A 17,374-nucleotide genomic window follows, 5' to 3' on the forward strand; every position below is an offset into this window, starting at 1 on the left:
CACTACTACCCTATGACGTTGGCCCTAGGGGTTAGTTCTGGACCCTGGATGACATGTGTATCTGCATTGTTACATGCCCACCCCCTACTACCCTATGACGTTGGCCCTAGGGGTTAGTCCTGGACCTCAGAAGACATGTATATCTGCATTGTTACATGCCCACCCCCTACTACTGTATGACGTTGGCCCTAGGGGTTAGTCCTGGACCCTGGATGACGTATATCTGCATTGTTACATGCCCACCCATTACTACCCTATGACGTTGGCCCTAGGGGTTAGTTCTGGACCCTGGATGACATGTATATCTGTATTGTTACATGCCCACCCACTACTACCCTATGACGTTGGCCCTAGGGGTTAGTTCTGGACCCTGGATGACATGTATATCTGCATTGTTACATGCCCACCCACTACTACCCTATGACGTTGGCCCTAGGGGTTAGTTCTGGACCCTGGATGACATGTGTATCTGCATTGTTACATGCCCACCCACTACTACCCTATGACGTTGGCCCTAGGGGTTAGTTCTGGACCCTGGATGACATGTATATCTGCATTGTTACATGCCCACCCCCTACTGCCCTATGACGTTGGCCCTAGGGGTTAGTTCTGGACCCTGGATGACATGTGTATCTGCATTGTTACATGCCCACCCCCTACTGTCCTATGACGTTGGCCCTAGGGGTTAGTCTCGGACCCTGGATGACAAGTACTATATATCTGCATTGTTACATGCCCACCCCCTACTACCCTATGACGTTGGCCCTAGGGGTTAGTCCTGGACCCCGGATGACATGTATATCTGCATTGTTACATGCCCACCCCTTACTGCTGTGTCATTGTATTTCTGTCTTTTGTTTTAGTTGTGGTGTTATGTCCGTGTACCAGGAGACCCCGGATGAACAGTTTTCTATGTCCCTTCTGGATAGGTAAGTGCTGGGATTGTGGGAAGACGAAAAGATATAAAACAAGGTAAATTTAAAGGGGAGGGGTGATCTAGTTGCTGCAGGTAAAGCGGCGATTCCAGGACTTGAGGGACATTATCCAACTGATGGTTTATAAAGGATGTAGGATAAATGTATGATCGATGGGGGTTCGACTGCCGGGTCTCTGACCGATTCTGAGGGTGGCGAAGTCCAATGGAGAAACCACCAATCCTATAGATGATTGGACCATTGGTGCTCCGTACTGGCCAGTCACACACGGGACTTTGGGCCATGCCTGCTCTCTGAGTCAATCGGGTTCCATTGTTCAGACCACCACCCCAACCATCAAGCATTAATTGCCTTATCCATGTATTTAGTGTGAAAAAAATCATTAGTAAAATGGGGTTTATAGGGTTTACTGATAATTCTTGAGCCTTGACCTCCATAGTCTGTTTTGTCATGGAGGAGAAATGTAGAACCCATCCCTATCAGATTTACAACCAGTAGCATATAAGAGAGCTACCAGGTCATTGTGTGCCTGATTCTGTCCCATATGGTCATGGTCAATCCCTGACTGCTCTAGGGGTCCCTGCCAATCCTTTAGCAGTGATGTCATAGTAATTTTTTTTGTTGGGCGCTGCTGCCAATCAGTCACACTGGGGTTTGTAAAATAGCACCAGACAGAAGAAGGCACAGTATATAGGCCTTTGCAGTCCAGTAGATCATCCTGTTATACCCGCTTCGTGCGTGCATAGTACAAGGGCACATAGAGGCCCACATGGGCACATAGTGGCCCACACGGGCACTCCTGGGCTCTACCAGCTTTCAGATCCCCTTAACTTGATGTGAGCGGATCCATATCTCTACCATACAGCAGGTTCGGGGCCTGTGAAGTCTTCGCTGCAAGCGTTGCCCTGCCCTCCTGCAGTTTTATCACTCTTCTCCACGCAAAAATAAATTAATACAACACCAGCAAAATATTTTCTGATTTGGTTTCTTTAAACGCTGACTCAGCGACTGTAGAAGCACACTGCCCAGAAGCTGCTGCCTCAAGACTTTTGCCTTGAAAATCTTCCTGGACTTAAACTGTAACTTTTTACATTATTATTGGGTTACAAACCCCCCCCCACAAAGTTTTGGACAACTTCACCAGTATAATTTCCAGCACCACCAGTGTGAAGGCCTCCCACTAGTGTCCTGTGTATGAAGGAGATGTGTGATGACATCATCAGCCAATCTCCCCCCTCCCCACCCCCGCAGTGACATCACTATAGAAAGCACATCCGCACATTCCTGTGTACACAGTGGGATGACGGGCGACAAATGCCAACGGTGTTGAAGTGGAGAGAAATCTTGGTGACTAATATATGTAAAAATAAAAAAAATGATTTTCATTGCTGAAAAAACAATGTCTGGTTTACAAAATCAACCGCTTGGGGTCTGACCCTAATTACTAGAACGGAGCCTCACAGTTCCCATTTTGAATGAGCACGGTCTGTAGCAGCAGCAGCACATGCTCACCACTGGGTCATTTTCTTTTAAGAATTTTTATGTGCTTGTTCGATTATCACCCCGTTCCTGATGTTTTCTCAAAAACTGCATTTTGCCCTGACCTGTAAGGTGGTGGTCTGCTGCAGGAGCCCCTCTGCATGCTAGCCAGCACAGCAGTATGTGCAGACCTGATGTCACCCACCCTCTCCCGATGTGGAATTGGGCGGAGCCGGACTACCCCTTTAAGGAATTTTAGGACAATACTTAACCCTAAATGTAATGTGAAATCTAATAACGAGATTTGCTATCCTAGCTGTCTTAACCTAATAAGCGGAATCCGAGATTTACTGCGAAATTAAATGTTAATTGCACAGTATATAATACCAACTAGTCTGCACTCGCCATACTTGTCTGATCATGTCACTTTTCTTATGAAATTAGATGAGATGTAACTATTACTGGGAAGGACTTCTACATCCTCTATTTTTATAATCCTTTGTCCAATTAAAAATAAAAAAATTGTTGCTAAATCTGTTTTAAATAAATGTATGCGATTTACCAACATGCTTCTCATCTAAGAGTTTACCTCCTTCTTCACCTACAAGCTCCAGGGCGCGACCAGGTCCTCGTCCCTTTTATTTATGACACATGACACTGTGCTTTTGTCAGCATTGGACTGGTGGGTGAGTGTAAAGGGGGGCTGGCTGACAGCAAACCCTGTCACAGCTGAGGTAGCAGGTGAAATAAGTATTGGACACGTCATCAATTTTTAGTTATATTTCTAAAGGTGCTATTGACCTGAAATTCTCACGAGATGTTGGTAACAACCCATGCAATCCACAAATGAAACCATAGAGGGCCATAAACTGTGTAATAATGAGAAATTATCCAGGGGAAAAGCAATGAATGCACAAAGAAAGAAAGGTGCAGTAAGCCATGGAAAGTCATGGCACCAGCTGAAATCTATCGATAATTAGAAAGCAATCCCGCCACTTAGTGAAAAATATCAGCTGGTTTAACTGATGGCCTATGAAAAGATGTCTCATTACCAAGATGCCACACAAAAAAAATCTTGTAATGGATAAAACCAGTGAGCTGTCTCAAGACCTTTGCAACCTTATTGTTACAAAACATAGTAATGGCATTGACAAAAGGATTTTTAAACTACTGCTGGTTTCTGTGTGCACTTTTTGGGGCATAATCCGGAAGTGGAAAAACATAATTTCACTGTATATGAGCCACGACCAGGGGCTCGCCACAAGATTTCAGACAGAGGAGTGAAAAGAATGATCAGAAGAGTTGTCCAAGAGCCAAGGACCACCTGAAAAGAAAGAAAACAAGTAGTAATGGATTCAGCCTCCATGGCCTGTATGCATGCTTGCCATGCAAGACTCCGTTGCTGAACAAAAAGCATATTCAAGCTTGTTTATAGTTTGCTCAACATTTAGACAAGCCTGTGAAATGCTGGGAGAATATTGTCTGGTCAGATGAGACCAAAGATGAGAACTTCATCAAACATGGATTGCTACATGGAATGTATCTAATAAGCAATAGCGCTATGGAATGGCGGAATCGCTGCCTCAGGCGGTTAGCTCCTGCTAAATTTCCGGCTGCAATCTGTGTTTGATGAAGCCATGAACATAAGGCCGAAATGTCACTTTTTGTTTGGACTGCCCTACATTAAGAAATTTGCATCATATATTTTGGAGTGCCAAGTACTTGATTGCTTTTTTTATGACGTTTATTATGGCATCCAAAGGGTTCAATTTTGGCCTCATCTAACCAGACTATAATCTCCCAGTATTTCACAGGCTTGACTAAATGTTGAGTAAACTGTAAACGCAATTGAACATACTTTTTGTGCAGCAATAGTCTCGCATGCTGAATGTGCGTACTGGCCATTGAGGGTGAGTTCATTATTTTTATTTGAAATAATTGTACCTGCTAATTCCAGGTCTTTCTGTAGCTCTTTACAGTTGGTCCTTGGCTCTTGGACAACTCTTCTGATTCTTTTCACACTTCTGCCTGAAATCTTGCAGAGAGCACCTGGTTGTGTCCGGTTTATGGTGAAATGAACCTTCAGTATTTTAGAAATTCTTCTGTAACCAATGCCATCAGTATGTTTTGCAACAATAAGGTTATGAAGGTCTTGAGTCAGCTCACTGGTTTTACCCATCATGAGATGTTTCTTCTGTGGTAAATTGGTAATGAGACACCTTTTTTATAGACCATCAGTTGAACCAGCTGATGGTGGGATATGTGACAAGATTGCTTTGTAATTACTGATAGGATTCAGCTGTTGAAATGACTTTTCATGGCTTTTTGCACCTGCATTTCCTCATGTGTTCAATTCCTTGCCCTTCCATCATTTCTTATTATTACACATAGCTTAATTGATGGACATCTGATTTGATTTCTTTGCCTGTGTGGATTTGGTGGGTTGGTGGGTTGTTACCAGCATCTGGTGAGGCTTTCATGTCAATTGCAGCTTTAGAAATATATTTACTTAGAAAAATAGTGACGTTTTGTCAAGGGAACACCAGAGAGATCTCACAGATCCCACTGCTACCACCAGTTTGTCCTGACAATTGGAGGCAGCGCAGTTTCGTCTCCTGACAATTAAGCAATTGACTGACGAGGCTGTGGCTGTTTCCACTACTGGGCCAGTTATTGGGGAACTCGGTGATTGTGTGGTATATACACCTCCTATTCCAATGCATATATATATATATATATATATATATATATATATATATATATATATATATATATATATATATATATATATATGTACGTACGTACACATGTAAAGGTTTGGTCACCCCCTGGTCAACATTACTATTATTGTGAACAGTTAAGCAAATTGAAGATGCAGTGATCTCTAAAAGGCTTAAAGATGACACATTTCCTTTGTATTTTAGGCCAAAAAAAAATATTTTCAGTGTTTTATATTTTAAAAATTGCAAAAAGGAAAATGGACTGATGCAAAAGTTTGGGCACCCTTTGAGATTTGTGCTCAGATAACTTTGACTAAGGTTTCAGACCTTGATTAGCCTGTTAGGGTTATGGCTTGTTCACGATCTTTGTTAGGAAAGGCCAGGTGATGCAAATTTCCCAGCTTGATAAAAACCCATGTAAACCCGTCCGAGACGCCAGTTCTATCCATATGGGGAGTGATATGAGGTGACCAGAAAAAGCACAAAAAAAAACAAATGTAGAAAATTAGCAATCTTTATTATAATTATTACACTCAATTTTAAATAAAAAAGATACTGTATATACTCGAGTATAAGCCGGCCCCCCCCCAATTTTGCTACAAAAAACTGAAAAAACTTATTGACTTGAGTATAAGCCTATTGTGGAAAATGCAGCAGCTACTGGTGAATTTAAAAAATAGGAATAGATGCCAATAAAAGTAAAATTAATTGAGACATCAGTAGGTTAAATATTTTTGAATATCCATATTGAATCATGAGCCCCACATAATGCTCCATACAGTTCATGATGGCCCCATAAGATGCTCCATACAAAATACACCACATATAATGCTGCACGAAGGTTAATAATGGCCCCATAAGATGCTCCATAGAATAATATGCCCCATATGCTGCTCCATAAAGCTTATAGCCCCTTAAGATGTTCCATAGATTATGCCCCCATAAGATGCTTCATAGGTTGTACCCCCATATGCTGCCCCCATAAGATGCTCCATAGATTATGCACCCCATGTGCTGCCGCTGCTGCATTTAAAAATAAAAAAAAAATGACATACTCACCTCTCCGTTGCTGGGGGCCACGTGCCGGTGTTACTGCTGGCACCTGAGATATTCACCTGTCCGGGGTGCAGGAGGCGCGTCACGCACTAACCACGTCATCGTGCCCTCTGCTGTCTGAACGTCACTGACAGATGACGTGCCAGACAGCAGCAAGCAGCGATGGACCCCGGACAGGTGAATATCGCTATACTTACCCGTCCTGCAGCCCCGTTCTCCCACGGTCTCCCTTCCTGCCTTCAGCGGTCACATGGTACCGCTCATTAAACTCATGAATATGCGCATATTCATGGATTTAATGAGCAGTACCATGTGACCGCTGAAGGAAGGAAGGGAGATCACGGAGAAGCTGGGGGCTGCAGAGACAGTGCCAGGACGGGTAAGTATGACCTGACGCCCCTGCCCCCCCTCCCCCTCCGACCCCCTGGTGTATATGACTCGAATATAAGCCGAGAGGTGGAATTTCAGCCCCCAAAAATGGGCTGAAAATCTCGGCTTATATTCAAGTATATTCGGTACTTAAAAAGCAAGGGACACATACGGCTTGGGACTTGGTTATAGATCTGTAGCTAGGGCAATGATGTAAAAAAATATATAGCTACAGTTCATCATAAAGTTTATAGAATGTCCATATTCATGAACAGAACAAATCATCAATTATAAAGTGCCTGTGCAAAAAATGGTATAGTTAATGAATATGGGCAGACCTAATAATACTTGAAATTAAGGGGCTCTGTCACTATTCATTTTTGGATCTGTGGCAGATCTGGCTTCTCAGAGTAAAACTTTCTTTCCTTTCAGGCCATTGGGGGTTAATGTAAGTTTCCCCCCCCCCCCCCCCCAGCTGGCCTGCTGGTGTAATTGCACCGCTGGTGGGTCTGCTGGTGTGGGTGGTGACCACTCCCACCATCCTTCAAGAGGTCCCCTGATGCATCAGCTGACTGTTGGTGTTAGAGGATTCTACAGTTACCAAACTGGAGGAAGGAGCTGACTGGGTGCAGTGGTGCTTTGCGGAATTAGCTGATCTGGTGTCTTTATCCTGCTGTGCGGTGCTTTGCAGCAGAAAGCTAAGGGTTGCATTTTTTGTTACGTTGTCCCTTTTGGTGTCTCTTTCCATTCCTTTTTTTTTGTATTAGTGCAGCGTTGGGACCAGTGCTCTCACCTGCCAATTCCCTACTTAGGGTTAAGAGCAGGACAAGTGAGGGATTAGGTATGCTGCTTGGTGACAGGGTGAAAGGACCCATATAGGGACATTAGTGAGATCAGGTCACATCCTCAGGTGAGTGCAGGAGGTGTCCATTCCCCTGTTCCCCATCGTCAGGGCCCACCGTTGTTAAGTTTCCCTGGTGTGCTGTGTATGGTGACCGACCAACTGTTGGGTCATGTCACACTGGGTCAGTCACTCCGTGACAGGCTTTAGTACACAATCTCCCTTGTAAAATGTAGTGCTCAAATTGACATACAGGAGATGGGGGAATCAAGCCTCATGCTTAATATTGCATAGGATGAACTAAATAGTAGGGATAAAACAATTACCATCAACACTGGCTGTGGGAACAAATATGGACAAAATGCACTAAGAGGGTAACTTACTACGTAAGATGTAGGGTCTGTGCCACATCCTTCGACCTCAACGCGCATTTCGTCCACACTTCTTTGTCCGGAACAAATTTTATATATTTAATCCAGGAAGGTAGGCAGTGTTTATTGAAAAAAATATACAAATATGTTACAAAATGGGAACAAAACAATATGACCTATACAATTGCAAATAATAAAAGGGATAAGAAAATAAAAGTACTAAACCTGGCTCAAAGCTTAGCAGAGGGAGGTACTCTTTTGGAAAATGGACAGAACTACAGCAATCTAGTCCTTGAATCCTCCAGGGTGGTAGCTGGCCTCAACAGACTGAAAAAGACTTCCCAATTGAAGGTTCCTGGTACCACGATTGTTTCATCCTTCTCTGAGGATGGCTTATTGGAGAGACTCATCCTAGTCGTAAAAAGGGTGAGAGATGTCACCTTCTACAGTAGTGGATTGTAGAGAATGTTGCTCTGGAGAGATGTTGTGGGACTCTGTGAATAAAAGTTGGGCTCCAATTTCTCTGTGGAGAGTGCTTGATGGTTTGAAGAAGAAGGGGAAGTAAGTGGAGTACTGTAGTGCTAATGCCGGCGTCCCCGCATGACTCTGTCTTCTTCCCATGCAGGGATGCCGACTTACTCACCGTCCCAGCTGCACGGTGTGGTCCTCAATGTGCTCCATGCTGCTTCATCCTGTGCACACCCCACTTCCCAGCGGCGTGCCTAGTGCAGCCACACTCCTTCGTTTTTAAAGGGGCAGTGCGTGCACCTGTAAAGATGCCCCCAGCCAATGCCTGGGAGGCATAATGTACAAAAGAGCACCCTCCCCAACAGAAAGGAAGGTGCCTAAGCAATATTTCATTAGTGTGTTGGTGTGAGCTGTTAGGTCCCCTGGTCCTTGAGCGGCCAGACCCTGATTGAGAGCCTCTGGTCCTTGTGTGGCCAGACCCTGATCTGGAAGCCCTGGTCCTTGGCGGGCAGGCCCTGATCCGGAAGCCCTGGTCCTTGTGCAGGCAGACCCTGATCCAGAACCCCTGGTCCTTGTGCAGGCAGACCCTGATCCAGAACCCCTGGTCCTTGTGCAGCTGGTCTCTGAACTATGAAACTGCTCCAGTGATACCTGAACCAGTTCCTGAGACCCACATGTCTGAACATGCACCTTTCACAGTACTTCCGTGTTGTATGGACTGTTAATACTAGTCTCCAAATCCAACCTGGTCTGTCTGTGTCAATTTCCGTCCTGCCAGGAGCCTGTGTACCTGACTCCTGTGGTGAGCAGCTGCAGTACCGGGGACTGAGTGGTACCTGGAGGCATGGCTGCCTGCAGCTCAGGCCTGACTCCACCATCATGAGCTCCAGTGAGCACCAGGTAGCCGCTTAACTACATCCCTCCTGGGCAGGCACAACCCTGTTGCAGAATGGGTCCGCAAACCACGTTCACCACCAGCGTGTATGACCGAAAAAATGTCCTGTGTCAGACAAAACTGGAAGAGGTCCGGCTGGGATTCGAAATGGGAACTGGTGACTGCAAAAAAAAAAAAAGGCACCTTTCATATATTGAGTATATTAGTAAGTTGCATAACTTTATATATGGTTGCCTTTTATGTTTACCCCTGTCCAATTCCCCTAATGTAACACTCGCCATCTCCTCTAATATAATGCTATTTTTCCCCAAAAAATAGCAGATCCCATCATGGAAGTTTCCCCAAAATTAATGGGGTTATTGTAGTAGTACATTTCCTGTGTAGGTGAAAATTTAGTTCCATTGGTGATATGAAGTTATCTTGGGAGTTTCAGAAGCCCAGACCCACGATGATCCTGGACGGGCTCTCATGTGGGGTGGGATACAGCCTTATTATTTTTTTATGCTTCATGGCATTAAATAATAGTAAAGTAATTAGCCTTCGGAGCATTATGTGTGGGTGTCAGTCTGCATTCCAAATAATGTGTTATCTTACCTACCTAGTGCCCAGTGGTTGTGAAGTAGCCCTGCCCATCAGGCATGTAACACTATGCTGTGGCGAAAATTGGACAACTCTCCTGATGGCATTCAATATGGTTTTCATCTAATGTGACATTCTTTGTCTGAAGTCGTGCAAAATTAGTAGAGCTTTATTTAGGATAAGATTGAGTCTTGTGGATTTGCATCCTTGTGGCTAATAATATTTGGGTCCCAATTTATCAAAAATGGTGCTTTTCATGGCCGTATTAATGAAGGAAGTGTTGGAGTAAGATGCAGACTTTTTTTTTTTTTTTTTTTTTTTTAGGCGGTCACCTATTAATGAATTTGGGGCATCCTTCAGTTGTCATGCTCCAGTCGGGCGCTGGGGTACACTTCTTTCGTATTTTATGCTGCTTTGTGGTGCAAATTATATTGAATTTGTTGGACGTGCTCTGCCATACTCCCTCTCAGCTAAGTTTTTCCCCCTTTACCAGAACTTTGCCGTAGCTGGCCAAGGCTGACTTAAAAATGTTAAGACACAACATTTTTGCAAGTCATTCAGAAAACTGTATGATGAATTGAGGCCTTTGATTTTTTTTGTGGTGCTTTCATGCCTGTGTGAGAACGTTATTTTTATATGGTTTTGCTGGTGCTTTCACGCTTGTATGATGGAGCATTGTTGGTACCTTTACATCTATGTGATGTGGCATTGTTGGTGCCTTTAGGACTGCGTGATATGGCATTGTTGGTGCCTCTACGCCTGTGTGGTCTGGCATTGTTGATGCCATGATGTGGCATTGTTGGTGGGTTTATGCCTGTGTGATGTGGCATTGTTGTTGCCTTTACGCCTCTGTGGTCTGGAATTGTTGGTGGCTTTTACTCCTGCATGATAGGGCATTGTTGGTACCTTTACGTCTGATGTGGCATTGTTGATGCCTTTAGGACTGCGTGATATGGCATTGTTGGTGCCTTTACGCCTGTGTGGTCTGGCATTGTTGATGCCATGATGTGGCATTGTTGGTGGCTTTATGCCTGTGTGATGTGGCATTGTTGTTGCCTTTATGCCTCTGTGGTCTGGAATTGTTGGTGGCTTTTACTCCTGCACGATATGGCATTGTTGGTGCCTTTACGCCTGTGTGGTCTGGAATTGTTGGCTTTAGGCCTGTGTGATGTGGCTTTGTTGGTGCCTTTTTGCCTGTGTGATGTGGCATTGTTTGTGCCTTTATGCCTGTGTGATGTGGCATTTTTGGTGCCTTTACACTGTGTGGTCTGGCATTGTTTGGTTCTTTTTATGCTTGAGTGTTGTGGTCTTTTACCTTTACATTTTTTTTCCTGTATTTTTTAACATCCTGAAACTATCTTCACTGTAGAATGAATTAAAACATCTTGTTTGGTGATTTTCATTTTTGACTTGAGTGACAGCAGGAAGTGCAGCCATATTAGTTGTCCCTTTCAGATTTAGATTTTCAGAAGCTTTTAGTGTCCAGTTTGACAGGATCAGCCCAGGTTAATCGGTGGTTGTTGAAAGTCACAAAAACTGAGTCATTGACCAGAAACTCTACAGGTGGAGCCTCTTGGGGCCTGCAGTTGTTGGAAACTGGACATGACTGCACTTGCCGTATATTGGCTTACTTGTGGGGTTGCTATAAAGGGTAGTGAGTCTAAGGTCTCATACAAGCTTCTATTTTTATACCTTGTTTGCAAGAAAAACAGACTGATTTACTTCAGGGTTCTGGCCTAAATTTTCATCAGAGTTTGGTCTGTTTGTCTATTTTTACCATCAGTGATTTTTACCGAGCTGTTTACTTTTATGGGTGATTTTGATCCATTATTCAGGCAAGAAATGGTCCGTTAAAAATGAGCCCAAAGGGGCAAGATTCATGTTTTATGTTCCATCTGTTGTAGCTATTGCTTATATTCTAGCCTTTCTGTGTTGCTCTTCTGGAGTACAGGTTATGTTCCTTCTCCGTCTGACATAACAGGTTCCAAATGGCTTGGCTCCATGAGAATGTAAATGTTTAGTTTGATTGTTCAACCGTTAAAATGAGACAAAGTTTGTTCAGGGAAAACTTCTGACTATTTTAACTATTTTGAGTCTCTGCTCCTCCAGTGATCATGAAAATAGTGACAGGTGGTACTGTAAAGGGGTTTTCATCAACCCTATAAAATAAATATGTTGGAGACCAAATTTAAAACCATAGAAGCCCCTCCTTACATGCCATTACTGCTCTTTCATTATTTTCCTTTAGATCTGTTTCTTTAGCGCTCACCATACGTTTACATCCTAGGTCAGCCTCATCGGTGCATGTCTGTATTATAGGCCTTTAGTTAAAATGTCACTTCCCAGTCTGCTTTAATCTGTGTCCTGATTGTCAATGTCACACTGCCACCTGTCACTTTTTTCCACTAATGCACCCCTAAGAGTCAGCATGTCACTGCTGATGTTCCACCTACAGGGAACATCAGACATAACATACATAAAAAATATATATTTTTCTAGTAGAAAAAATAAAAAATTACATGTAGATTGCTTCCAAACCCTGGCTATTCATCTGCATTGATATCAGAATGCTCTCATGTGGAGTACAGTTGATGGCAGTGATAGGGCAGCCCCTGTCACCTCCTTTGCGTGTCCTTCTTATTAGAACAGCTTCCTGCAGCAGCTAATCCCTGGAATTAGTGACACAGGCACTGAGCTGACCAATCACTGCCATCAGCTGTACTCCATATGAGTATACTGTTATCAATTCAGCTGAAGGCAGGAACAAAATTATTAAAAAAGCAAAAAATACTTTTTAAATTACTATTATACTTCAGTTAACACAAATGCCCCAATCTTGAGCCATTAGCTCCGCCACTTGCTCACATGTGTCAAGCACAACCAGGGTTCCTGTGTTGGCACTTCATGAGCGCTATGTGTGAATGGGGCTGGCTGACAACTCATTGCAATAGATAAGGCAGCCCTCTTCTGTCACCGCCGATGTGTAGATGGAGAACAGGGACAATACAAGCACTGATTACTTCATGTCACCCCTGCTACGTGTTTTTCTGTGATGTCCAATATTGTCTGTACATGTCCCCTCTGAATAGTAAAAGGAAGAGTTACATAAATCAAATTATTAACTACAAGAACAGAAAAATCGTATCTCCAGGTAACACACTAATATGCTTTATTTTATAAACCCTTTTAAAATGATACATATTTGATAAAGTAGAATTATACACTGTACTATTAGACAGATATAAATATATCTCTATATAATACAGAATCTACTCTTCATTCATTTCATATTCATTTTAAGTGTTTATAAAATAAAGCACATATGGAGAGACCCCCTTTTTTTTTTCTTGTACTATTGATCTATTTGGATGGAAAGGAGCTAATGATGTTACACAGATTGCGGCTGCAGGTGAGTCCCACAATGCGTAGTCATGTTCATCATTTATAAAGTGCCAACATTGGGAGGACCTGATAATTTCTTGCTTTAATACATTTACAATTTGTTATACAGTATTTGAGTTGGATAATCCTGTAAAGGAGTTTGTCTTGGTGTGATTGAATGGTGCACACCCCGCCTTTGCCCCGGCGCGCGTGCCACCTGTCCCACTCCCATAGTACTGACTTAGAACTGTGTGACCCTTGGTGGTGACACTATATTTTTTTTTTTCCGTCTTCAGAACAGTCAAGACTATTGCAATAAATAAGGAAATATCTGAAGAAATTATATGAGCAAACTGATTGCAAGATTATCCACATTTTATGTAATGATAGACCATAGAAATTAAGATGACTACATGGGGACCCTTATTATTGGGTTATCCTGTAATCAGATATATCTGTGAGCATACCCCTTTTAAAGAGAGAGTCTTTGTAAGAATACATAATATTGTCAAATTCCATTGTGGATTTTGCTGTAAATTCCATGGCAAATCTGCTGTAAAATGTGTGATTTCACTTTTATGGGTTACAAAGGGGGGAAATAATTGGAAAACAATTGAATAAAAATCTGCAGCGTAGCTCCATTTCCTAACTTTTTTTTCCCCCCCTGCAGAATTAAGGTGTTGAAATCTCATCCACTTTGCTGCTACTGTAATTCACTATGGATTTTCTGCCCAGACGTAAAATCCCAAACGTATCGCCTGTGTGTGAGCAGACACGTTCACCACTTGCTGACCTGTGCTCAGAATACTGAGACTGAATGCAATGGTGGGTGAAGTGTCCCCTTTGATATTGATCCCTGCGAATGATGAAGGTGTTAAGTCTGATTTGGCAAAGAATGCACCACCGCGGGGGCCACAACGAAAAGCTTTGGCAGGTGAAAGCTCCAGGGCACAGTGTCCTAACAGAATATTTGTGCTGGTGCAGGGTCTCCAGTGTCGCTGTTTTTTGTCACATCCCAAACCAAGGAGGGGTAAATGCAGGCTTGTACCTGCTGCTTAACAGCGTGGGGCACCGGAGCGCTCCACTACAGGGAAGATCGTATGGTGTCACCCTTTGCCACTCGATGTCGTTTCTTCAGACGGTGCTGTAGAATGAGTCATAGCCAACATCTGCAGCGCTCGGAGCGTACGACAACCCAACGTTCCTCATATTTATCATGCACTGTCAATTAACCAGCGCCCGTCCGTGCTGAAAATAAAGTCTGCACAGTATACAGTGGTTGTGTTCCGTTTAACACCCCAGGTAAGCGTTAATCAGAGCTTCTATAGACTCATATTTAGGACTGTGACGTGTCCCCTATACTCCAGGCTGCAGTTTATTTTAAGTGTGCTTTACTCACCATCCCCGGGTCCAGTGCTGAGTCTTCACCGCTGCTCCCAGTGTCTGCTATTTTTTTGCAGCGTTGACATTACCAATGCAGCCATTCTATGAGCTCAGCTGCTCATGCTGTCAATTCGTGCAGAGCTGCTGAGCTCAGTGTTTAGTTGCAGCGCTGGAGATAATAAGACATAAGGCGCAGCGACATTGACTTTACATTGGACCCAGGGAGGATGGGTAAAGCACAGTTTTGTTTATTTTACTAAACTGCAGCCGGGGGAACGAGCCTCGTCATCTGACCATTCGTATTAGATGGTCGGCTGTTCCCAATGAAATCTCTAGGTTCAGGACTACTTTTCTCTAATGTATGGGAACATCTATATGATGATTTCTTCTGCACTTTGATTTAAAGGAGATTTCTATTGGTTTCCTATTGACCAGTGCAATGCGGGGGCTCGCAGAAGATTTGCCCCATACAGATCCCCCAGAGACAAGCTGCAGCGTTTTTTTAGTCTAACTTTGGGTGGGAGCGGAGAAGAAAGCGTGACACAATCCCAAATCAGCAGAAAATAAGTTAAACAAAGTATTTGCAAATTTATGCAGCAGTATTTGGAGACTTCAGCTGTAAAAATGTCAGGAGTCGATAAATGTTTTAAGAATTAAATGGGGTTTTCCTACAGTGCTGCTTAAATTGTAAAGTGTCAGAAATGTCCGCACCATCCATTACTGACTTAATTCCTGCTACTATGCAATTATTGAAGCCTCGGCTAGCAGGTGGATTTTCATTGAGCGCCCACTTGTCTGTGGAAAATAGGACTACATTATAATTACTAGCACCCCTTTTGCACACTGGAAAAAATAAGTAATAATGTGCCCTCAAACATACAGGACAGAGAGGATGGCAGTGATCACTCCTGCCGTACAAGGTGAATATAGAATACCTGACGTGCCCAATAACTGGATCCTATGATTGTTTGACTGGAAAAATTGTCACCCAGTTACAATATACATTTATCTGTGCCTGCACGCCCATTGGGTGCCTGCATGCCCATCAGATCCAGTCACACTTACATCAAGTGAGTACAGTCATGGTGAAAATCAAGTGAGGTTAATGGAATTGATTTAAAGGGGACCTGTTATTTGTCATAAATGGTTTTTTTGCCTGTTGTCAATGCTGCTGTTCTCCAGAATCCAGCATTGTTTTTCTTTATTTCCAGCTCCTCTCCGTTCCTGAAATATGGCCTCCTCTTCCTTGTATATAAATGTAGTCCTGTTAGCCTCAACTTTTTCTTCTGGGCGTGTTCCTGAAGACCACACCCTCTTGGCTGATGAGACTCCATTTATATCCAGGAAAGAGAAGACCATATCTCAGGAATGGAGAGGCGCAGGAAAAAACGAAAAACATCGCCGCATTCAGGAGGACAGCAGTGTTTATACCAGGTAAAAAAAAAAAAAAGCTTATGGCAAGTGACAGGTTCTCTTTAAATTTTCCTTTATATGAAGTACCACTCATGTTCTAGTATACATAGCGCTGTTGTCACCTGTGTTAAGGCTACGTCTGTGGGGGAATATTACATGTAACTCTCTGCCAATGCCTAACGTAATGTGTCGTCCCTCCCGCCTCATATCGTTCGTTCTCATGGGGGGCTCATATATACTGTCCTGATTCCTTTTCCTCCCGTCGTCCTGTTTTGTATAATTACTGACAGCTGCAGTAGCGCTCTGTGTGCACCAAAGATAATGTAATCACAGGTATAAAATCAGTCCCTTTATAAAGTCTCTGGAATGATTTGCTTACACAACAAAAAGCTTTTATAGATTTCTGCCGGAGGAATCCTTGCTAAACTGGTGGCACTGATGTACAGGTGGTGTTGGCTTACCGTGCCAACATCGAGTGACACATGGGATAGAGGTCGGACACCGTGCACCTGCTGCTTCACCGCTGTACAGGAGGCATAAATAGAAAATTGAATGTTTTTTTCTTTTTAATCTTTTGTGTGAATTTTTGCCCTTTCATCCAGAAGAGCTTTTGTGAGGTCTGTCACTAATGTTGGGGAAAGGCCGCGATCATAATCTTCATTATAGGTTTTGTATGGGGCTGAGGTCCGGGTTCTGTGTGACCTGTCATCTTCTTCCACCAAACTCACCCCCAAATGTCTGTATGGAGCTTGTGCTTTGGGCACAGTCATGGGGAACAGAAAAGGGTCTTCCCCAAACTGTACCCACAAAGTTAGAAGCTGCAATTGTCCTCAATGTCTTGTGCTGAAACATGAAGAGTAGAGGCCGACCCCTGAAAACTATCATGTAGCATTATCTCCTCCAGCGGGTACAAAGCAGTCAGGGGGGTAATGTTCTCCTGGAATCACCACACCATTAGACGCCAGATATAGAAGTGTGATCTGTCACTGCACAGAAACATGTCTCCTCCAGAGTCCAGTGGTGACAGCTTTACACCACTCCATCCGATGCTTGGCATTGTGCTTGGTGATGTACGGTTGCATGAAACTCCTAGTGGGGCACAGTGTTTGTGCTGATCTTAATCCTGGAGGAGATCTAGACTTTGCAGTTATGAAGTCAGCAGAGCGTTGGTGACTTCCTCTCCGCTGCTCCTCGGCACTCTGCCCCTGCTTTGTATCGTTATAGAGTCTGGAGTTGCTGCGGTTCCTTTCTCTTAATAATATCACTCACAGGTGAAACGTCATAATTGGACTTTTTATCACGGTGGCTCCTATTACAGGACCGCTCTGGTATGTGACCTCTGCACCATCGGCCACTCTTTCACGTTGGTTATGGCGTCATTGTTATCAGTGTTATACATTAGAGGGGAATGGGGCTGAGTGAGAAACTGGAATTAATTGATTAAGACATGTCCCAATACTTTTCTCCATTTCTTCAGCCTGAAT

At 43.5% G+C, this 17,374-nt stretch overlaps 1 protein-coding gene across 11 annotated transcripts in view; it reads left to right on the forward strand.

The window, feature by feature from the left end:
• IQSEC2 (IQ motif and Sec7 domain ArfGEF 2) overlaps positions 1–17,374 on the forward strand; it is a 201,730-nt gene that overhangs the window by 25,350 nt on the left and 159,006 nt on the right. For 7 of the 11 annotated variants that reach the window (XM_073590952.1, XM_073590955.1, XM_073590941.1 and 4 more), the window contains exon 2: positions 864–929. The exons of the other annotated variants lie outside the window; for them this stretch is intronic. In XM_073590952.1, the coding sequence (XP_073447053.1) occupies positions 874–929 (56 nt within the window). In that variant the 5' untranslated portion in view covers positions 864–873. The remainder of the gene's footprint in view (positions 1–863; positions 930–17,374) is intronic. 11 annotated transcript variants of the gene reach the window in all.

The sequence above is a fragment of the Dendrobates tinctorius genome, unplaced genomic scaffold (assembly GCF_039654945.1).
Source record: "Dendrobates tinctorius isolate UK_male_01 unplaced genomic scaffold, ASM3965494v1 ptg000120l, whole genome shotgun sequence".
NCBI lineage: Eukaryota > Metazoa > Chordata > Amphibia > Anura > Dendrobatidae > Dendrobates > Dendrobates tinctorius.